Genomic DNA, 25410 nt, shown 5'->3' on the forward strand with positions numbered 1-25410 from the left:
CTCTCAGTGTAATGTATATTCGCATCGATACCTGTGATACAAATAGACTGAGTGGGTCAGGTTGAGAAACATGGTGAGTACATAAGATTTTCAACCCATAATAATATAGCTAATGTGTTTAATCATCAAACAATTAACCCAATTACCCATCACCGTTTTACTACTTATTCTTCCCTAAGGATTTATCCTAAGGGTCATCTTAATCATTGTTGCTGATAGTACTGTTACAGGGATTTCTCCGCAATATATGCCAGTATGTTTCTTTCTATTTTTATTCCTAAGGATTTGTCCTAAGGAATAGGCACGAAGTCCATCGTTGCCAGTGTTTAGGAACAAAGTCCATTGCTGCCAGTGTTTAGGCACGAATTCCATCGCTGCCGGTGTTTAGTGTGACATCCCCAATTTCACGGCTAGAAAAGACCAATTTTTTATTCTTATTTAAAAATCAGAGTATCATTTTTGAGGAATATCATTGCGGAATTTGTTCCTAGAAAACATGATAATGATATTATCAAAGCATTTCCGAAGAAATGTATTTTATTTATATTAAAACATTGGAATGTCATCATCAATACAAAAACATAAGCATAAACGGACCTTACATTAATTTACACTAATGATCTACATCTCCTTGAATCCCTCACCAGTATGTATCTTTAATGTCGCTACCTGTGATACAATAAACTGAGTGGGTCATGTTGGGAAACCTGGTGAGTACATAGGATTTTCAACCCACAATAATATAGTTTTTGTTTCTTCACACATTTCATGTCAAACAATTAACCCGATTACCCATCCCCATTTTCTTTATTTATTCTTCCCTAAAGATTTATCCTAAGGGTCTTCTCCTACATCGTATTTACCTCTCATCGCCTTACATCGCATTTCCTTATATGTTTGTTCCTAAGGACTTTTCCTAAGGATCATCGCCTACATCGCATAGACAATACTGATTCGGGGATTACTCCCCCAATACGTGACCAGTAAGGGTTAGAGTATCATCGCATGAATACGTAGTTACTACATCGCCCGAACTCGTAATTTATCACCTACAGGTCATGAGCCTGCCGGTGTTTCCACATGACTTGTTTAGATTATTCAGTGGTCGCCATCTATACTCTGTTAGATGACTACATCGCAGGTCAAAATTATGGCATATCCTAATCATTTCTAATCTCGCATCACCTATTTATCATCACCTATCTATCATAACATAGTTATCATCACCTGTCTATCATCACCTATCTCTCATCACTCGTCGCTACCCAATACATATTTATAAGTATATAATACTTATATGGTTAAATCAGTTAAACATCATCTCATAATATCTTATCTAACACATAATATTCTTAGCACAAATAATAAGCACATAAGCATGTAATTATCTAGATACTTCATATCTATGTGTAAGATGAAAGTAATTATGCACTCACTTGTTAAAGTGATGATTCGTAATTCGGACAACGCTTCACTTCTAGCAATTGTTTTTTCCATTGATGAAACCGAGTATCATTATTACTAAGTTTTAGTCTAATAGTTATTGCGAAAAATTATTAGTCTAGATTCATCATTAACTCAAAGTCTACTTTCATGATCTATCAAGTAAGGAACAATCAGGTAGGATCATATTGGAGGTAGGGTCCGTTTGTTATACGAAGTATACTGTTTGGAAATCCTACTTTAAACACCTTCCTAAATCACAACCTATACATCATCCCCGTAAGTAGATCAATTAGTATAACGACTTGGAATCACTGATAAATCTTGTTTATAGGTTCATAATAACGATAATGAACTTAAACATAAGTTATACGTAAAGTATGGTAAGCATAACTCACTTACAAGGGGGTTTAGCGAGAAATCAGGCTCTGCACGGGGAGAACTTCTCAGCCGAAAGATCTTCTCCTCGGGGCTTTCCGACGCTCCGGGCTTTTCTACTAACACCTAGGAGGTGCTAGAGAAAAGGTCCTACGACCTTGGGGGGTTTGGGAGAGAATGAAGTTGAAAGGTGTGAAGAATGGAGTGATTTTCGGCTCTATTTATTGGCTATCCAGGGTCCTCTCACGTCGTGAGACATGCCTCTCACGTCGTGAGTCTTGCGTAGGCACCAAGGCTTCGCCTGGTGCTGACACGTGGCGCAGGACGCAGGTAAAACAATAAATCTTAAAAAATTCATAACTTTCGCATACAAGTTCCGTTTTTGACATTCTTTATATCCACGCGTAGGTATTGACAAGATCTACAACTTTCCTTTTGACCCCATCGGCTAAATCTCGACCAATATTAAATTTAATATTCTGAGAAGATTACACTGTTAACTACCGTGTAAAATTCATAACTTCTACATACGGACTACGTTTTCGACTGTCTTTTTGTAACAACCAAAATTTTTAGAAGAAAATTTTCATTTTTAATTAACCAAAACACGTTCCACCAATCATGTAATCCCAAATACAATTGTTTTCAATTTCATAACAACAACAATTTTTATTTTAAACATCAGAGTGTCCCATGATAACGACTGAGAGAGAGTGCACGCCGCGCCATCAAGCCTTGGCCTTGCCCTTGGGCTCAGATGTACCTGAAACAAATCCACAAACTGTAAGCTAATGCTTAGTGAGTTCCCCAAATCACACCCCACATACAATCCATATATCACATATCAGATTAGCTATAAAAGCTGCATCTATCACATAAGCCATGCGTACAACAAATAGGGATGCCATGAGCTCGTACCCAGGGTCTTACTCCAAGATGCCATGGGCTCCCCACATGGTCTTACACCTAATTGCCATGGGCTCTCCCATGGTCTTTAATAGGAAAGCCATGGGCTCTCCACATGGTCTTACATCCGGTTGCCATGGGCTCTCCCATGGTCTTTAGTAGGAAAGCCATGGGCTCTCCACATGGTCTTACATCCAGGTGCCATGGGCTCTCCCATGAACTTCCATACAAGCATATTAGATATACAACTAGCAATCAAATATCATAATATGGGTAGGCCTTGGTGCCTTAGACTCATTGGTATGGTGAGGAGACTCACCTTTCAAATGCTGAACTGACAAGCTAAAAGCAGAAATATCCCACACACTGCTCCAACTCAACTGCCTATAATCATCATGTGATTAACTTGTCACAATCCCGAAAGTCAAGGTCAACAACCAAGGTCAACAGTCCATGTTGACCTCAAATCGTCGAGTGCATCCAACAACTCGTCGAGTTAGCTGAATAATTCTCCAACTCGCCAAGTCACCTAAGTGACTCATCGAGTTCATCCAATGTCCAGAAAGCCTAAATTCCGCTCTGATCAAACTCTAGTCCTTCACTGCTCTCAATCAGAAGCTCGAAAACGGGTAAACCCTACCCGACTCGTCGAGTCAACTAAGGGACTCGATGAGTTCCTTCAGTCCCTTATGTGTTCAACCGTTTTCAGTGGGATCTACGGTCCCAAACTCCATATCCACCCTTCCCTAGTGTAGTTACCATGTAAAGTTGCAAACTTTACGTGCATGCAAGGCCTCATAAGGCTAAAACATCAAAACTAAGCTTCCTACAAAGTTTTTGTGCATGGAAAGGGCCTAAGCTGGATAGAGTGAGCAACTTTATGTCATTGGGGACCTAGAGAGGTCCAGACCTGGAACCATGTCCTTGTGATAAGTCCAGATCTGAGTATGACTCCATTTTGCACCAAAAATGGCCATTTACTTCCAAGAAAAGGGATCTAAGTAACTATAGATCAAGGTAACGACTTTATACCTCTAAATAGATGCTCACAACCAGTAGATGTCGGATCCCAAGCCCTCTCCTCTCTTCAAGCTTATCAACCTTCAAGTTTCCTTCTCAAAAGCACAAGGTTTACTCTCTAAGACTCACACACACTCAAGGAAGCTCAACAATGCGGCTAGGGTTTATTTCTAGGTTGTAAGGACGATAAGTGAGGCTATAAATGAGCCATAAGTCCTTTAAATAGGGTGCAAACCCCTGAAAATTAGGGTTTCTCTCTACAATGCCAACTCGTCGAGTCTGGGCCTTCCGACTCGTCGAGTAGGGTTTAAATCTTGCGTCCTTATAATAGACTCTACTCGACGAGTTGGAGCTCCCCAACTCACCGAGTCCATGCACAAAACCCTAAAACTAGGTAAATTAAATAATACCTGGAACAGGTGTTACAATTTTTATCGTTGAACTCCTATTAATGTGATCTTCAATTCTCCTTTAGATAATTTTGACTAAAAATTGACCGATCTAAAATTCGATTTCTGAGTTGTATACTACTACGTAAAAACTTTGAAAAATCATAACTTCCTCTTACGAAGTTGGATTTGGACATTCTCTATATGCACGCTCTCGGTTTAACGTCTACTATGACTTTCTTTTAGATCTCTGAGGCTAAAAAGTATTTTGTCAAAAATTTACTTTTTACGATACGCAGAGCCGTGGTTTAATCGTGAAAATTCGACGAGTCATAACTACTTCGTGATAAGTCGGATTTTAGCGTTCTTTATATGTATGAAATCCTTGTGACATATACTATAACTTTGGTTAAGATTATTTATCATAAATAATCTTGTATCAAAAAGTCATTTTTGATGCTTATTATCTCTAAATTGACTAGCCCGAATATGCGGGCGTTACATTTAGGCACGAAGTCCATCGCTGCCAGTGTTTATCTAATAGGCACTAAGTCCATAGCTACCAGTATCTATCTAATAGGCACTAAATCCATAGCTGCCAATGTTTATCTAATATGCACTAAGTCCATAGCTGGCAGTGTTCTATGGGACTATCATCAATTTGTCCAGTAGTTGTCACTTATACTTTGCCAAGTGAATATATCGTTGGTAAAATAACAATTCCAAAGTCATGGAATTCTATCATTGCCTAATTATTTTTTCATACTGTGACATCCTATCTTTCATCATACTATGGCATCTTTCATTATCCTTTGTTACCCAATGTATGATATTTATAAAAACACATGATATACGGTATAAATCATATAAACTTATCTTTATAATATTTCAACTAACACGTAACATCTTTGTACGTAAGCACATATAGCAGTTATTTAATTAGATACTTCATATATATGTGTAATATGAGAGTAACTATGCACTCACTTGTTAAAGTGATGACTCAAAACTCGGACAATGCTTCGCTTCTAGCAACTGTCTTTTCCTTCGACGTAACCTAGTATCATTATCACTAAGTTTTAGTATAATATTTCTTGCGACTAATTATTAGTCTAGAATCATCATTAATTCAAAATCTACTGATCTATAGTTGATACGGGACAACCAGGTAAGATCATATCGGAGGTAGGGTCCGTTTGGTATACAAAGTATAATGTTTGGAAAGCCTACTTTAAACACCTCACTGAATCTAGCCTTTTCATCATCCCCATAAGTAGAGCAATCAGTATAACGACTTGGAATCATTGGTAAAAATTTTTTATAGCTTCATAATAAGGATAATGAACTTAAATATAAGTTATACTTAAAGCACGGTAAACATAACTCAACTTGCAAGTGGTTTAGCGAAAAACCGGACTTTGCACGGGCATAACTTCTAAACCAAAAGCTCTATTTCTCGGGGATTTCTGACGCTACAGAGCTTTGCTACTAACCCTTAGAAACTCTTAGAACAAGGCCTATGGACCTTGGGGGGTTTAGGAGAGATTGGAATGAAGAGGTGTGAAGAAAATGAGTGAAATTTGGTTTCTATTTATAGGCTACCAGGAGCCTAGTACGTTGGACGTACTAAAAATTATGTTGGGTGTACATAAGCATTACGCTGGGCGTAATGTGCCACATTTCTCCATCTGATCGCAAGCTGTGGGGAGAAAGGTGTGTGCCAGATTGCGACACGTGTCGCACCCTTGTTAATCTGAAAATTAATTATCTTGTAAAATTCATTCCTTTCACATACGAGATCCATTTTGAGGTTCTTTATATCCACGTGTAGCTATCGACAAGATCTACAACTTTTATTTAGACTCCGTTGGCTAATTTAGACTTTATTTTTAAAGTTATATTTTAACAGATTTAGACTATTAAAGTCCGTTAAAAATTCATAACTTTGTCATCCGACTTCCGTTTTCGACTGTATTAATATTGTTGAAATCCTATTAACGAGATCTTCAATTCTCGTTTAGATTGTTTGGGCTAAAAATCGACCATCTAAAATTCTATTTATGAGCTATACACTGCAACGCTGAATCTTAGAAAAATCATAACTTCCTCTACCGAAGTCAGATTTGGACGTTATCTAAATGCACACTCTCGGTTTAACAAATATTATGACATCCATTTAGATGACTAAGGCTAAAAAGTAATTTATCAAAAATTCATTTTTTACGATATGCAGAGCAGTGCCGGCTAAATCGTGAAACTTCGAAGAAGCATTACTTCTTCATACGAAGTCAGATTTCAATGTTCTTTATATGTATGAAATCCTTGTGATATAAACTATAACTTTGGTTAATATTATTTATCCTAAATAATATTCTATCAAAAAGTCATTTTTGATGCTTATTATCTCTAAATTGACTAGTCCGAAATTGCGGACGTTACATTTTTCACTGCATTTGGCTTGCAATCAATGTGGTTTACCAACTTATAACTTTATTTTGTAAATTCGGTTTGCACTTCTTGGGACTTTCATAAGCAATCTTCCGTCTCCATCTCGCATGATTAAGAAATCACCTCTCATCTGAATGTCACAACCAATTATTGTAGATTCCCTTAGGGCTTAGGCTAATAACATTGCTACAAAGTGACAATATATAATAAATATCCTTCATTATAGTTTTTGCTCACCGCTTTTTCCTTCGAACAAAATTGATCCATTTCCGTTAATGCTATACACGATCCATCTCCAAATCTCACCTTTCCTGTTATGTTCTTATTTAATTTAGTAAAATAAGAGTAGTTTCCGGTCATGTGGTTGCTCGCACCATTTTCTAAGTCTCAAATTCCGTCTTCATCGGCATTTGATTTAATTTTTTGAGGGATATATTTGTCTTCGTTCAAGAACACCGTTTCTTGAATTGTATTCATCATAAAAAACATCCATTCTTCATGATTCGTATCTCCTTCGCGTGTCTCACTAAGGTTTGCCTCATGATTTTTGGTTCGATCCAGGCATCTTGAAGCGAAGTGTTTGTATTTGTCACACCGATAACATTGGATGTTTGAGAGATCTCTTTGCTTGCGTTGTTTTTCCTTTTTTGCTTTTGATATTCATGATTTTTAGAGGATTCTGAGTGACCGTGAGCTTGTGTGTTACCTCGACCATGTCCACCACCACGTCCTCTACCTCGATAATTTGAACCTTGTGCTCTACCTCTGGATGATTCGAGGTTTCTGTTGGACGATTCACTTTTAGAATAGAGTAGCTTCGCTTGTGTTTCGGATGCTTTATCTTCTCCCTTGATTCTTTCTTCATAGGTTTTTAAGCGACCAACCACATCCTCAAAACCTATTGTTTTAAGATCCAAGACTTGTTCAAGAGCCGCTACAATGTGAACAAATCGTCTAGGAAGGCTCGTAAGAAACTTCTTCGCAAGTTTCTGTTCTGTCATGACTTCTCTTGGCGAGGCTGATTTTGAAGCAATTCCCAATAATTTTGCAGCAAAATCGTCGATTGATCCGATGTCATTCATCTTCATGTTCTCGAACGGTGTAGTCAATGTTTGGAGCCTTGCTTCCTTTAATTGATCAACCCCCGGATATCGTGTTTTTATTGCATCCCACATCTCTTTTCCAGTTTTCAGATAACTGATTTGAAGGATTAAGTCTTATGCAATCGATTGAAACAAAAATCCTTTCAGGATGTTGTTCTTCTTCACGTCATCTAGTCCAGGACCGATCACATCCTAGATGCCATGAATACCTAGTAACACCTCCATGCGCATCCTCCAGATGGTGAGATTTGAAAAATGGATCGTGTATTAGCATTAAAAGGAAAATGATCAATTTTGTTCGAAGGAAAAAAACGGAGAGCAAAAACTAATGAAATATATTTATTATATCCCGTCACTTCGTAGCAATGTTATTAGCCTCATGCAATCTACAATAACCGGTTGTGACATTTCAGATGAGAGGTGATTTCTTAACCATGCGTGATGGAGACGGAAGATTGCTTATGAAAGTCCTGAAAAGTGCAAACCGACTTTACAAATAAAGTTAAAAGTTGGTAAACCACAATTTTTGCAAGCCAAAATCAATGAAGAAGCTTGGGTATGGCACACAGGATTTGGTCACATTAAGTTTGTCGTGATAAACTTGATGCACAAGCTAGCTAAAGGGGTACCGGTTGGTAAACCACATTAATTACGGAATGTTCATTCTGCTTATCCACGAAGTCAATGTTGATGAACGTGTTGAATAGTCTGGTCCACTGACTCAACCCGGACTCACCAAAATCAAATAAAAGCTATTTAGCGAAGTGAAAAGTGTGTATGCATCAAATAATTGGTTTTACACTGAAACTTACAACCTTATATAGAGCGACATAAAAGCCTATGGAAGAAGTGATAAATTGAAAGGTGATTACTCGGAAATATGAAGAAGCGCAGGAAATTACAGAGGGAGAGAGGATATTAGAAGGCTACGTTTTTAGGGTATGGAATTAATAAGACCTAAGATATCTTATTTATATTGAATATGAACAAACTAATCCCCCAAAAAACAGATCTAATGACAACGTCTGACTGTGAGACTACAACGTGGCAATTCAAATTTCGAATCCGATGACATCGTTATCCGGTATATCATCCGGCGTTTGACCTGACCCAAAAAATGGAAATCACAGTGTTTCTGACACAAAATGAAAATCAGGGTGTTTCTAGAGGTATCTGGAATGTTCCGTGTGCTTATCCACGAAATAAGCGCATTGAATGGGTCCGTCCAATTGATATGACCTAAACAAGAATAAGATCTTCCTTAGCAATCTGCAAAGTGGACCTATACGCATCCACGGCGTGTGTGCATATGAGTTTGATATATCTCTTGTCTTCATTAAAGCTTTTAAAGTGGTACCAAGAGAAAAAAACTTATAACTACATTTTTTTTCCTCCACCAATATAGGACAATAAAAACTTACCTGCTTGCAAGCAAACTTCAAATTTCCAAAGACAGTAACACTATTTCTTTTTGACAATAACGAAACAAAATATTTGCGTATAAAATAATTTACTCAAAATTAGAAGGGATTGGTAAGGGAGTAACTCAGTAAAGTGACTAAATTTTTCATGAGATAAAGAAATGAAAAACTAAAAACCCGCTTACTTTATGTTTTGGGTGGGTGCAAAGAAGTTTCTTCCACCAAAAAGTATGATGACAAAACTCTCTTGCTAAGTAAAGTAAAGGGTCAACAAATCTGGTACTGCTATTTAATTTGTTTTTAAATTTAATTGAGTTTTGCTTATTGTAAAGTACGTGCAGAAGAAATTGAAATGCGGTCAAAAGTCAAGTAGCCATGTATTCCCGTTCAAAAAAAAAGAACCATGGTGGTGTACACCACCTTAAAGAGAATTGATGTTATTACCCAGCAATATAATTTCTAAGGTTATGCCGATAGTCTTTTATATGAATATGATCAGAATAATTTTGACAATGTAATCATAAATTCAGATTTCCAAAGAAAACTCAATTAATAATAAACAAATGATGTTTACTTTCTGAGATAGATGGCTGTGGAAACCAAAGGGCCTTCGGCCTAGCGGTAAAGAGTGACTCTCTCAAATGAAAGGTCATGGGTTCAAGTCTCACTAGGAGACATAGGTGGTGTTTAGGATTAGATTAGGAGTAGGATAGTTTGCCGTTAAAAAAAATGGCTGTGGAAATTTGTAATTTTACGTAATTTGCAATAATCATAAAATATAATGAAAGCCAAAATTTCCTCGAAACTTCTCAAAACTTTGAATATGGAGCATAAATAAAAGATTATGGGTCCAATGATGTTTTCTCACACTCTCACGGACTTTATGTGGAGCGCTACTAGCCTACTAGCTAGGCTTTGTAGATTTTACCAATTAAAATTACGGGCAATTGAAAGTTTATATGGGGTGCTACTAGCTACATCATGAGCGTTTAAGTTAAATGTGTCCTTCGAAACCTCTATATCTCTCCCTTTTAGATTTTGCATTACTTGAATAATGTGATTGCTCTTTTGAGCCGATGCTAGCTAAATTTGATGTTTAAGTATTTGGCTTATAGCAGGATACTTGAGAAACAATTAAAGGCCCTACGTCTAAAAGCCATCTATAATTCATTTAAGCTTAGCCAACGATACACATTATTTGATATCCATTTTAGTGTTAAAAAAAGTAAATGTCACTGTAGCTTAACTTAACTCTGTTGTTTAAATAGTCCCTTTTTTTGTTTTTTGTTTTTTGTTTTGTTTTTTTTTTTTTTTTGCTTTTAAGGGATAAGAATTGTTATTTACCTATTCTTAAAGCCATTATGTAGAAAGTGAAGAGGGGTGAGCCGGTTAACCCCATCCGAGTCACCAGGTAGTAAGCCACACGTCATTTAAATTTATGCCACCTAAGCCACCAACGTTGCCACACATACCTTATCAATAATTGAGATTGCCCTACATAACCTTTTCTAAAGAACGTATTCCCCTGTTGCTGTCTTCTTCCCCTTTTTGTCTTACCGTTCCTCTAAAAAATCTCAAATATGGCCGTTTATATGAAGATCGATCTTCATTTTGTTGGTATTTTTACAAGGTAACCCGTAATTAGTTACGCAGATGGAGCGGAACAAAGGTTCAACGATATCGATTTTGCTGGAATGAACAAGAACGAGTTTGTGGTGTTCCTTGAAAGATTCTCAAACGAGATGTGTGTGAATGTTTACTTTTGTAGGCCCGATATTCAGTTTCCTGATGGATTGAGGATATTAGCTACTGAAATGACTACCAGGAGTTCATCGAAGTAAGGTATGCTTGTGGTTGTGTCGTGAATGTATACATTGATCATCTTGGTGTTAATGTACATAAATGGATTATTGATGAGCAAGATGAAGTTTGCAATCCCTTAGACAATCATTCTGGTGTAGCTGAAGTTAATGAAGAAGTATGTGTTGAGGGCGTTTTTCAGAATGACCTAGAAGAATTTCAAGGTAATATCCACGATGAACTTCAACATGTTGGTTGAATTCCTATGACTAAGACCATAAATGATGTGTTTTTGAGCAAGTTATGCCCCGAGGTGCAGTCAACCCCATACAGTCCACCTCATGAGGATCCATATGTTCAGATGGATGACAATGAATCAAATCTTAATGAGGTAACTACTTATAATGAAAATGAGCATTGGAAAAAACAAAAACCTATGTTAGGTATGTGATTTGAAAGTCCAAAATAGTTAAAGTATATGTTATGTAATTACGCTATTGCTAATGTGTATCAGTTGTGCTACAAAAAATGATAGTAGGAGTCTTTTAGTTAAGTGTTGTTTTAGGCAATGTAAGTTTAGACTGTGGGATTCGTGGATGAGTGAAGAACATTCTTTCCAGATTAAGTCTCTCATAGATGAGCATAATTGTGCAAGAAATTTCAAATTGGGATCGATTATTAGCTATGCTTGGATTGGTATCCATTTCACAACCGAGTTCTTAAATAAACAAAAAATGAGTGTTAGGCTGCTTAGGGAAGAGGTCAAATAGATTTTTGGAATTGATGTGAGTATGGGTCAGTGTAGGAGAGCAAAGAAGCATGCCATTCAGCTAATTGAAGGCACGTTGGTTGAGCACTATGCAAAGCTTTGGTCATATGGTTAGGAGATAAGAAGATCAAACTGTGACATCCCCAAAATCACGGCCAAAAAAGACCGGTTTCATTTATGCTTTTAAATAAAATCAGAGTAATCTTTTAAAGAAAACGGTTGCGGAATTTGTTCCCAAACAAGATATGATAAAACTTTATCAAAACATTTCTCAAAGAGAATGTACTTTTCATTAAATAATAAAATCTCGGGATGTCATGTTCCGATACAGACCAAAAGCATAAACCGATTAAAATCGACCTTACAACAGTTATTTACAACTACTGGTCTATAATCCAGAATCTCTCGTCAAGTCAACCAACTCATGCTCTTGTGCCTTTACCTGTAATGCAAAGAAAACTGAGTGGGTCAGGCTTAGGAGCCTGGTGAGCATATAGGGTTTTCAACTCACAATAATACAATTATTATATTCAATCATCAAACAATCAACCCAATTACCCATCCCCATTATCTTCTTTATTTCTTAAGGTTTTACCCTAAGAATCAACTATCCTTCATTCATTCATTCCTAAGGATTGACTTAAGGAATTGGCACAAAATCCATTGCTACATAAGGCGCATCTGCCAACTTTATCCTTTAAGCCCCTCTGCCAGGATTACGACATTCAATATTAGGCGCATCTGCCAACATCATCCTTTAAGCACATCTACCAGGATTATCCTATAAGCGCATCTGCTAGTATTATGACATTCTCTAATTGGTGCGTCTACCAATATTATTCTTAATCATCTTACATACCTCATCATTTACCTCATCATCGATCACATACCAACTATCTCATCTACCCATGTTCTACCCAACATATTAGTAGATATAAAATACATATACAGTTTAACTCATTTAAAAACCTGCACCAAACATTGCATTCAACACCATCTCGGATAAACAAATAATTTATTAACACATACTACGTAATTCATAGCAAATACTTCATATTTATGTGTTAGAAGAAAGTGACTATACACTCACTTGATAAGACAATGATCGGACAACACCTCGTCTCTTAAAATAAACTTTTCCGATAAAACCGGGATGTTTTTCTTGAAAACCGGGCTTCTCGCGGGCAGAGTTTCGGCTCGGAAACTTTACTTTTCGGGATCTTCGGGGCTTCGGGACTTGCTTCGGGTCTCGGGAATAATATCGGGGCTTCGGGATAATTCTGGCACGAAAAACGAGACAAAACGAGAGAGAGAGAGAGAGAGAGAGAGAGAGAAGAGAAAAAGAGCAAAAAGATCGGCTGCCCTCGCATCCTTTATATAGGGGCTGAAGCCTCGCATTACGCTGGGCGTAATGCTCAGTACGCGGGGCGTACGCTTCGGAAATCGTCACTGCATGCGTCATCGGAGCACTCGAGTGCGAGGCGGGTCACGCTTCGGTGTACGCTGGGCGTAGTTCGGATCAGATCAATGACTCCTTCGGATATTATCCGGAATTCTTAATTAAATATATATTTTAATTATTTATAAAACTTTCGAAATTCATATCTTCCTCATACGAACTCCGTTTTCGACGTTCTTTATATCCACGCGTAGGTGAGACTACGCTCTACAACTTTCATTTAGACTCCGTCGGCTAATTTTGAATTTATTTTTATTATATTATTTTTAGTAGGCCGAGACAGGAAAACTTCGTTATAAAATCATAACTTCTTCATCCGACGTCCGTTTTCGTTTGTCTTTTCACCGCTGGACTACTAACGACGAGATCTTCGATTCTCATTTAGATTGTTTCGGCCAAAAATCACTCGATCTCAATTCGAGTATTCGGACTGCATACTGCTAAGCTGAAACTTAGAAAAATCATAACTTCCTCATACGAAGTCAGATTTGGGCATTCTTTTTATGCACGCTCTCGGTTTAACTAATTCTACAACTTTCGTTTAGATCGCTAAGGCTAAATATCGCTCTATCGTAAATTCACTTTTTACGTCATTCAGCGTCGTGCCGGTTCTATCGCGAAACTTCGACAGATCATAACTTCTTCGTTATAACTCGGATTTCGGCATTCTTTATATTTTCAGAAACCTTGTGACATATACCTCAACTTGGTTAAGATTATTCATTCTAAACAAACTTCCATCAAAATGTCATTTTTGATGCTTATCGTCTCTAAATTGACTAGCCCGGATCTACGGGCGTTACACAAACCCTGGATCTATTGTGAAAATGAATATGAATAGTATGCTAGATGGGAAGACATATTTTAGTAAGTTTTACCCATGTTTTGAGGGACTAAATCAAGGTTGGAGAGGCCGTTGTAGAAGAGTAATAAACATGGATAACTGTTTCTTAAAAGGGTTAGGTACTGGAGAGTTAATATGTGCAGTTGGAAGGGATGCTAATAATCATATTTTCCCAATTACATGGGCAGTTTTTTGTGTGGAAAACAAAGAGAATTGGAAATGCTTTTTGGAGAATTTAAAGGATGACTTAGAAATGGAAAATGGTTTTGGTTTTACTTTGATGTCAGATTAGCATAAGGTATGTCACTCACTCTTTAATTTCATATTAACTAAATTTCAGTTGTATTGTTTTAACAATTGACATTTATTGTTTAGTGGCTATTGGAGGTTGTGAAAGAGATATTGCCTACTGCTGAACATAGACGGTGTGCAAGGCATATTCTTGCAATCTTCAGGAAAAGATTCACTGGAGTACACTATGAGAAGATGTTTTGGAAGGCATGCAAGGCATCCACTGAGCCTTTATTTAATGCAGTAATGAAGGAAATCCAACTTTTTAATCCTGCAGCCTTTGATTATCTTATGGAGAAGAACCCACAATCATGGTGTAGAGCTTTCTTTCAGGAGGGCAGGATGTGTGATGCAGTAGAAAATGGATTATCTGAGAGCTTTAAGAATGCCATAAGAGATGCAAGGAAAAAACCAGTCATCACAATGCTAGAAGAAATTAGATTGTATGTTATGGAAAAGCTATTTTATTTGAGTATGATAGGTAGTTCCTGGCCTGAATTTAAACCATGTCCAACAATTATAACCTTACTCAATCAGTTTCAAAAAGGTCAAAGGTAAATATTATTCCTTTTATTTAATATGATCAAAACTCTTAAAATAGACTAATTACTTTTTTCTATCATTAGATATTGACACCTTTTACCAATTGGTTTAAACCAGTTTGAGACAAGGAACTTGGCAGAGTATTTTGTGGTGGATTTAGACAAGAAGACATGTTCTTGTAGAGTGTGACATTAAATGGGTATGGGTGTGTGCATTCATTTGCAACTATCTCCTACCTAAATAGATATGTTGGAAGTTATGTGGATCCCATGTACTGAATTCATACCACCACTGCCATATTTGAGGAGGAAAATGCCAGGCAGACTAAAAGTTAATAAAAGAAAGCAACCAAGTAAAAAGACTCCAAGACACATTGTGTCAAAGGTTGGGAAGAAAATTCTATGCAGTGTGTGTAAGCAAGTTGGACAGAACAAAGTTACATGTCCTCAAGTTGAAAAGCCAAAAAAGCTCAAGGTGAAGAAGAGAAAGAGATCAACTAGTAAAGATGGTAATTGAAGGGGATGAATAAGTGGAGTAAAAGAAAATGAAGATGCAAGTCCTGAAGAGAAAGGAAAAGAGGGTACACGAAAAAGGAAGCTTTCTGAAATGATTATCAAGAAAAAACTAGGTAAAAGGGTTGAAGGGAAAAATGGAGAAGGCAATACATGTGATAACCATTGGTTGTTGAATAGGGAAAAAGTGTCATTTTGTATCATTATGTAATAATGGTTGGATGATGTTGGATTAAAGTTTGGATGTTTGATGCATGTTATGTAGTAGAGTTGGTTGTTACATTAATAAGTGTGTTGTTATTTGCATGTTTGAACGTATAAGTATATGTAATGTAATGGACATGTTTGGTTTTACTTTGATGCATGTTCTTTATTAGTGTATGTTTATGTGTTCCCATTAGTAGTACAAATTAGTGCATGTTCTCTATTATTGTATGTTTTTTAGGGTCCAAAGAATATACTTATTAAACATCACAAGAAATGGCATTTTCATTAAAGTGAAATACGATTACAAACACATAATTTACTTATTAAACATCACAAGATAATACTAATGCCAATCCCTTACAACTTGTAAACTATTATCACAAAGAAAACAACCCAACTAAGAAATAACCAAAATTTCAGATTCCTAACATTAGAGTGAAACTTGTTATTTGACCAAACCAAACTTACAGTCAACTGTGCCTCACCACTTGTGTTTGTAGTCTCCACTTGGTATGCACAACATATAAACCCATCACGGGGACCTTAACATGAACGATTTGCGAGTGAGATAGGAAAAGGAAAAAAAACTCTTTTAAAATCTAAGGCTACAGTTGAAGAAAAATGTTATCGATTATTACCTTTTTGGGGCAAGCATAAAAGGGTCATCCATTGTTGGACTGAGTAGTTGAGGTTCATAGTATAACATCAAATCTACATGAACATTCCACCGATTTCATCGATCCCTTCATCTTCGTAATGTTACTTGCAAATAAACAAGGACAAGAGAGAAAAAAGGGTAAAACTGGCCACATACCAGTCTTATGTATATATATTCGAGACTAAAAGGTGAAAGGACGAAATTACCCCCAACTTTGGCAGTAACTAACGGTATTGAATGAAAGTTAGTGTCTTAAAAAACCCTATTTTAAATTTTAAAATAGTATTAATCATAACAACTACATGACATAACATAAAACCTTGCCTGACTATAATTAGGTCATCATTTCCATTTCAATGAACACGATTACATTTAGGAGTTAGTTTATACAAAATTACATGTGCTTACACAGGTCTTCAACCTCCACCATCACAACTTTAACATGATAACACTGAACAACAACATATCATATTGACCCTAACACAAACACATCACTATCTAAACAACACACACACATCCATATCTAAACAAAAGAAACACATCGATACCTAAAGATCACTTCTTCAGTAAATAGTGAACTCTGTCCACCAGGAAACCAAACATCAACACCGCCATTCCCACCACCAACACAGTCAAAGAGTGCACATTTTTCTCGGTACGCTCTAAACGACGCTGCATAGTGAGCGAATCCACCCTCGTCATGACCATATCGCGACCCATTTCCTGCTTTAGTCGATCGAATTCGATCTTCTATTATGTTAATTATGCTCAACAGTCGCAAAATATAGTGTGCAAGTCGCCAACGTTGAGTCTGTCTCAAGAATTTATCGATATGAAATCAGGTGATTGTGGTGGTTGGGTAGCCATCTCGTGATTATCGTGAAAGCGAAAGTTTTCTGCTTGTCGGAATTGGTTTGGCTGAAAATGGGAATAAATAATTAGGGTTTGATTGAAAATACCCTTCCTTTTATGAACATAAGGTCCACAGTAACCCTTAGGTCCCAAGCAAAGAACCGAACCCAACTCAGTGACCTCTACATCAAGTTGATTCAGTTGCTTACGTGTATTGTGAGTTGTATTCGAAACCTTTTAAAACAGGTTAATGGACCAATTTAGACGGTAAAAATAACAAAAAAAAACAAAATAATAAAACAAAAAATGGGACCATTTATATTAAAAGGTGTAACATAGTTGGGCTACAGTGACATTTTCCCTGAACAAAAAGAAGAGCACGACCTTATGCATTGTTATTGGAAGCAAAAAACAAAATAGATATAACCAACGGGAGTCTTGGAGAATACAAATGACAAAACGACATTTAGGCAGTGCTTTGTTACACCGTAACAAATTAAAAGTTAATTTATTTTTCGAGTTTTTTATATTGTTATGTTTATAAACTAAAAGTAGCTTAAAAATTAGGTTTTAACAGTTACTTATAGTAGCGTTTCAACGAACTTATGATTTTTTTTAAAAATTTTTATAAATATAACCCACTGCCACATCATTTTTTCTCTTTTATTTTTCTTCATCTTTCCCAACCCACAACACATGAAAACCCTATCTTTTTGAACTCACCCAACTCATTCAATTAAAAAAAATACAAAACAATCAAGGTAAAATCTTAATTAGCAATAGAGTTACCGTCGGTACCACTCCCGCTTCAGCGAGTTGTTTAATTGGTTTCACTAACCCACTTCATCATCTCTCTCTACTTTCTCTCTCTCATTTTCTCTTGTATCATGTGTTTTAAAACTTGTACTTTAGTTGTTTTGTATTTCTTTTAATTGAATGGGTTGAGTGGTTGAGAAAGATAAGATTTCCGTGTGTTGTGGGTTGAGAAAGATGAATAAAAAGAAGAGACAAAATTGATATGACAGTGGGTTCAGTGGGTTGGGAGGGAATGACTCCCTCCTCCCTTATAAGTAAATTTAAAGATAGACACATTAGCAAACTCATGAGTCATGAACATGCCATGTGATTAAATTAGTAAATGATTGTTGATGCCAAATCATCCTAGATCATCTATTAAGAAAGAAAGGTACCATGTGGTGGTAGAATATAGTTTTTGAACGATAACAATATTATTAAAAGAGAAAAAATGTCATAGAGAAGTTAGACAAATTCCAAAATGCAACAACATAATTCTTGTAGCGAACCAGAGAGATTTATTATTGATCTCGTGGTAATTTTACAAATACATTGAGACACAATATAAAGAGCAAAGAAAATACAAAAGAAATTATGTCTAGTTAATTTGAAATGCTATCATTGTATAATTATTGACTAGGTGTAAGGCTTATGTATTACATGAGTTCATTTTAAAGAAATAAATATGAAATTCTAAACATTTGAGAAGTTTGAATTTATAAGAAAAAAATTAGAAAAATATTGAATTATTAAAATTAAATTGTTTGTTTTTTTAATTAAACAAATAATTTAGATAAATAAACAAAAGAAACTAATGAAATTTTAATTTAGAAAATTTAAAGTTAGAAGGAAGTCACTTAATTAAATTGATATGCATTTAATATTTACATTTATTGTAATTATTACATTTAAAGATTATGTGGAAATTAATAAAATGGAAAAAACCACAAAATGTCATGTGGAAAAAAATTAATTAAAAATAACCACAAAATGACATGTGTCCAAATCAATAAGAGTGGGACATGTGGCAAAAAGTTCTTTATTTATTAGAGAGGATATGGTATTTATATTCTCTTCCTTCACTATTTCTGATATTAAACTTTCTTGAAACTAGAGGTGAGCATGGTGCGGTTTGGTGCGGTTTTAGGCCCAAACCGAACCGCAAACCGCAATGTGCGGTTTTTGAATTCTAGAAACCGTTGGGTGCGGTTTTTCAATGGTTCGGTTTTGCGGTTTTTGAGTGCGGTTTCGGTTTGTACCGGTTCGGTGTCGGTTTTAAACCGAGTCAAAGATATGGTGCGGCTTTTTATGTTCACCGGTACGATTTTTTTAACCGTGGTGTTCATGTGAAGATTTATGATTGTATCATATGTTGTCATTTCGTTTCTTCACATTTAGAAGCTGTAATTTTGAGTTTTTTATGTTGTTTACTTGATCACTTCATTTGCAACCCATATTCCCAAACTCATTTATTTATTCAATTTGTGCTTAGAAGTTACAAGCTTGCAAGTTGTAGCCCACATAGTATTTATACTTTACACATAATCATTAAGTCATAAACACAAAGTGAAAAACTCACATATTAAACCTAATAGCTAATTACTAATTACCGTCAAGTTCAATATATAATATATGTATAAATTAGAATTTATTAGTTTTTTAAATAATATGTATAATTGTATAATATAAATTAGTGATTTATTTTATTGTTAATAAGCTTGCGGTGCGGTTCGGTTTTGGTGGTCTGGTTTCTAGATAAAAAACTGCACCACACCAATAAATTCGGTTTTTCAAAAAAATAAAATCCGCACCATCGATTTTTGCGTCGGTTTTGGTTTTTTGGTTACGGTTTATTGCGGTTTTTGCGGTTTTTCTTTTATCGGTTCGGTTTTTGCTCACCCCTACTTGAAACCTTCCACAAAAACTAGTACTCACAATTTAAAAATAATAACAACAAATAGTCCAATTGAAAATTATGATTCCCCGGTGAACTTGTTAACTTTGAGTCCAATATATTCTTAAAAAATGTGGGTAAAAGATTCAAATCTATACTTTTAAAATAAGATTTTTATTTTTGAAATGTGAAAAATACTAATTTTATGTCGCCCTTAATGTTGTAATCCTACAATTACGCCAAAAGAAGTTCCAAATTACCTCGATTTAAACCTTACATTCATATAGATTAACAAAATGCTAGTTGAATTACTTTAGTCATGATCAACATGTTAATTAAATATTTTTTCTAAGCAAACTTTATGTTAATTTTTTATTGTATTTATTAGTGATCACTTGAAATTTAAATATTAAAAGTAGAATTGACCCAACATATCACTTTAAAAATATGCAAAAGAATTGCATATGTAATGGCATGATTTGAACATGTAAAATGCTTCCTGAAGGACCTAACTTTTTTATGGCCATTCAATATTGCATTGTCATTTGTGAAGTGGCTTTTTTAGGTTGTCCTTACTTGCAACTTTTGTTTTGTTGCTTTAAATACCATCGTCTTCTTCTCCTTCTTTAACTGCAAACATCTCTCTCTCTCTCTCTCTCTCTCTCTCTCTCTCTCTCTCTCTCTCAAATTAATCAAACCCCCAGAGAGAGAATGGAGCAAAATTTACCAGTAATGGCAAAGAAAGTATGGAGCTTGGTGCGTGTGATGTTCTTCATGTTGAAGAAGGGCATCATTTCCAAAAGAAAATTCTTTGTTGATCTTAATATGATGATGAAGCGTGGCAAGATCGCCGGCAAGGCCTTTCACAACCTTATGTTCCACGGCCACCACAATTGGGCTGCTTCCACCTTCCACCGCCACCCACAACACCTCGCCACCCCTACCACACCACCACGCGAATACGAATTCAGCTGCAGCAACACTCCACCTTACCCTCTCTCCCTGTTTTCTACCCACAAAAAACACAAAAACAAGCACCACCGTGTTGCTACTCCGAACCCGCCGCTGGCTGTGGACGATTGTGATGACATAATAATCGATGATGCGGTTTTTAAGGTTCTCAATATGCTGACAAGCGCCGCAGCGTCGCCACCACTGCCGGAATTTAGGAACACCCCGATGGTGGAGCAGATGAGGATAACGGACTCACCGTTTCCGTTCACTCACTGTAGCGAAGATGGTCATGTTGACGAGGCTGCTGACAAGTTCATAAAGAGATTTTATAACGGTCTAAAACGGGAAAATTAAACGAGTTTAGTATGATTAGTTAATTCATCAGGAGGTTATACAAATTTTTACGTGATGATCCCTTCTCTGAATCTGAATGCTTCAAGATTGTTGGTTTTGTCATTTGTGTAACCCCAAATTTTTTGCTATTTTTTTTATTAATATCAATGAAAATAAATTATTGATATCAACTTTGCTAGTCGATATCCTTTTTCAGTCATGTCTTGATTTTAATTTTCAAACTATGTTTATTTTCTCCATTGTTGAACATTAATTGTTATGAATTGATGGTAACTTCCGCGATGGGGTTAAGGATTTTTTTATCTTAATAGTAAATAAATTAAAAAATAATAAAGATAAAGAAATAAAATAAAGAATAAATTACTTATATCGTCCATGTGGTTTGATAAAATTGTTTGGTTCCTAACTTTTATTTTTAGGGCGTGTTCGGCAAAACTAGCTGGTAGCTTGTAGCATGTAGCGGGTAGCTTGTAGCTTGTAGCGTTTTGTTAAACGCTACATGAAGTAACATTTAGATTTGGAGCGTTTTGATTAAACTAAACGCTAGAAGCTTGTAGTGTCAAACGAGACTTTTTGTTTTAAACGGAGCGTTTTGTCAATCGCTAGAAGCTAGAAGCTCTCAAACGCTCTAAAACGCTCCGTACCGAACACGCCCTTACACTCGGACAATTGGTTTGAATTTGTTTCTGTTATGATCTCAGAGAGACATAAAAAAAACATTTTATCCTTCATATATATTTTTATTTTGTTATATAATTTTTATATTGCTATTGAATCTAGTTGGGCTCCACCTACCCTTGCATCAACCTTCAGTCCTTAAGTTGAAATGTGATATGCCTTGCATATCACATTTCAGTCCTTAAGTTGAAATCTAGTTGGGCTCCACCTACCCTTGCATCAACCTTCAGTCCTTCACTTCCCCACTCAACCTTAAGTTGAAATGTGATATGTCTTTTATCCTGTCTCCTTTAAAACCATTGGAGACAACCACCTCCACCATCACAAGTGATACCTCCAATGTCTCAGCTCTCATGTTTCATCATTGTCCCCACAAGCCGGTGCTGTTTGAAATAAGGCCTCGGATCAAAACTATATATATGATGGAATCGATCGTTAGAGAGGCAGCGCCTTTTTTTCGCGAATTCTAATTCAAAGTCGTGACGACGATTCACTTCAAGGTTCCAGAGTGTCGGGGCAAGTGCGGGAACTCACGATCAGCCATCATCCCATCTCTTTTGTCCGGTTCCTCATTAGTCATGGCCACCATCCATCAATTTCATCAGGTTCAGTTCGGTGATGCAAGTAGGCCGAGCATCGTTGGCGGGAACAAAAACGGTACCACGACATCCAGTTAAAAGCTCTAGCTATTTCCAACTCTGAATAAGCTATGTTTTTTGGCATCATCCGTGATTTTGCCCTAATTCTGAGTCTACTCTTTTAAAATCCATGATTTTGGTTTTATCCATGTAGAATAAACAAGAAGGCGTCGTCAAGTTCTTTCATCAACCAAATACAAATGAAGAAGAAATCAACTAACAATGATTTTGGGTTTTGATTTCAGAATTTGATTTTAATTTCAAGTTTAATTTTGATTTCGGGTTTTGATTTCATCTTGAGTTCAAGCTTGATATTTACATATTGATTTCAACATATATGAGTTCAATTTTATTTTATTTATTATTATTATTATTATTATTTTTGGGGGGGGGGGGAAGAAGGGGTTCATTTCATAGAGTTCAGTGTTTTGTTTCTGGGTGGTCACAGTGAAGGAAGAAAAAGGAGATGGCAAAGGGAAAGGGAAAAAGAAAAAATGGGAAAGAAGAAGAAATGAAGAAAGAACGATTGCATGGGTGTTCATCAGAGTTGAATGTGGGTGGTGTCGATAGAGAAAAAGAAGTATAGGTGGTGACCGTTGGAGTTGACGATGGTCGATGGTGGCAGGTGGTCACCAGTAGTGGTTTCCAACGGCCGGTAGGTTTCCTATGGTGATAGGTAATGGGTGGCATTGACATCCGGTGATGGTGTGAAGCTGGGTATGCTGTTGGTTTTGTCGTGGATGTATACATGGATGATCTAGGTGTGAATGTGCAACAGTGGATTATTGATGAGCAACTTGATGAGAGCGTTGTGGAAGACAATCATTATGAGGGATTTTTGTGCAGAATGGCTCGGATGAACTGCAAGGTAATGTACACGATGAAATTTTCCTATACTATTTATAAATGAAATTTGCCTATACTATTTTACCAATTCAATTCTTAATGTGAAGGGACATGAAAAAAAATCATAAAATGAAATTTGCGTATACTATTTTACCAATTCAATTCTTAATGTGAAGGGACTATTGGAAGCTGTGAAGGAGATTTTGCCTAGTGTTGACGGGTGACTTCCATTTTCTGCTCTGTAATTTCTGCTCCACAATCACAATAAATCGTATGCAAATCATATAGGCAAATTTCATTTATAAATAGAATACCACATTCACGGGACTCGATACCTATAAATTCACGAGACCGTCTCAACTTCGGCGATTTGCATACGATTTATTGTGATTGTGGAGCAGAAATTGCAGAGCAGCAAACGGAAGTCGCCCGTCAACACTAAGCAAAATCTCCTTCATAACTTCCAATAGTCTCTTCACATTAAGAATTGAATTGGTAAAATAATATAGGCAAATTTCATTTTATGATTTATTTCATTTTATTAAATTTCACATAATATTTAAATGCAATAATTGCAATTAATGTAGGGTAAATGTCACTGTGGCCCAACCATCTTTCTAGTTATGGTTTAAATGGTCCCTATTGTTTTTTTTCGCATTTGAGAGGAACCAAGTTTTACTTTACCGGCTAAATTGGTCCATCTACCTGTTTTAACAGGTAAAGCATACACGTCATAAGCATAGTCAGCAAGTGAGTACACCTTGAGTCAACTCTGAGTTAACTCGTGTACATGTCATTGAGTTGTGACCGGTTCTTTGCTTGGGGCCTAAGGGTCACTGTGGACCCATCAGTCAATAAAAGGAATGACTTATTCGATGAAACCCTAAATCTTGAATACCCTTTTCCACTAAAGGTTACCGACAATCCGACATAACCTCGATACTTCGCTTTCACGTGAGTCACGATGGCGACCCCACCACCACGTTCACCAGATTCGATATCTATAAATTCACGAGACCGTCTCAACTTCGGCGATTTGCATACGATTTATTGTGATTGTGGAGCAGAAATTGCAGAGCAGAAAATGGAAGTCGCCGGTCAACACTAGGCAAAATCTCCTTCACAGTTTCCAATAGTCCCTTCACATTAAGAATTGAATTGGTAAAATAGTATAGGCAAATTTCATTTATAAATAGAATACAACTAAGAAACATACCTTATGCTGATTTTTTAAACACAAAATGACATGTGACAAAATGAATGAGAGTGTGACATGTGGCAAAAAAGATCTTTATTTATTAGAATATATTTCTTTAATCAATAAATAATAACAAAATAATATAAAAAATGAAAATGAAAAATATAAAAGGATGGTTTGAATGCAAAACAAAAGTTTGGGACCCAACACAAAATTTTGTTAAACTATATAGACGATTTCAATAATTTGTTTTAAAATAAATAAATGACAAAAATAGTAAAAATAATAGTTATAATAAGAATAATAATAATTAGTATGAAATTTTTATAAGAAAATGGTTATTAATAAAATATATTCGGAAACTAGATTAAATTTTGATTTTTATAAACAAATGATTATTAAAATCATAAATTCAAAAAATTGTTTAAATTTTGATTAAAATGGAAAAGTTCGATTAGACCTCCAACAATTTAACTATTATAGAAGTAGAAATAGAAATGTTATTTGAAATGGTTGGGAAGGGTTGATAATGAAAATATTGAAGTAGTTTGTGAACTACATCTGTAACTTTGTAGATGAAGAGATGAACTGAATGTCTACAAGAAGACTGTTTGTTTTTTAATGTCTGCAGATTGTTGAAATTAACTGAAATTAACCATACAATAGTTACAAATAATTCTAAATCAAAATTTTATTTAGTTTTAATTGTATGCAAATGAAATATAAAGATCATTGTGATGATATGATCTTTAAAGACGTTTATATAAAATAATTAAACATAATAATTATTAATTAACAATAAATAAAATTGTTAATTAAGCGAACAACATTTTCATTTTGTTAAATTTTCCAAAACGATGATTATTTGTTCGAGTAGCTTCAATAGATTTGATAATTTTATTGATTAAGTTTATAATTTATTAATATGTGGTTATAGACAATATAACACAAAAAAAGTATTTTTCATTAAATTTACCATATGGTTTTGAAATTATGAAGAATATACTTGA

General features: G+C 35.7%; 1 protein-coding gene across 1 annotated transcript; it reads left to right on the forward strand.

The window, feature by feature from the left end:
* Positions 1-20464: 20464 nt before the first annotated feature.
* Positions 20465-21040, forward strand: LOC145114783 (uncharacterized). Its single transcript, XM_079050869.1, has one exon. The coding sequence runs from the start codon at positions 20465-20467 to the stop codon at positions 21038-21040; it is 576 nt and encodes a 191-aa protein (XP_078906995.1).
* Positions 21041-25410: the final 4370 nt, after the last annotated feature.

The sequence above is a fragment of the Lactuca virosa genome, chromosome 1, assembly GCF_052849685.1.
Source record: "Lactuca virosa cultivar CGN04683 chromosome 1, Lactuca_virosa_CGN04683_v6, whole genome shotgun sequence".
Lineage (NCBI taxonomy): Eukaryota > Viridiplantae > Streptophyta > Magnoliopsida > Asterales > Asteraceae > Lactuca > Lactuca virosa.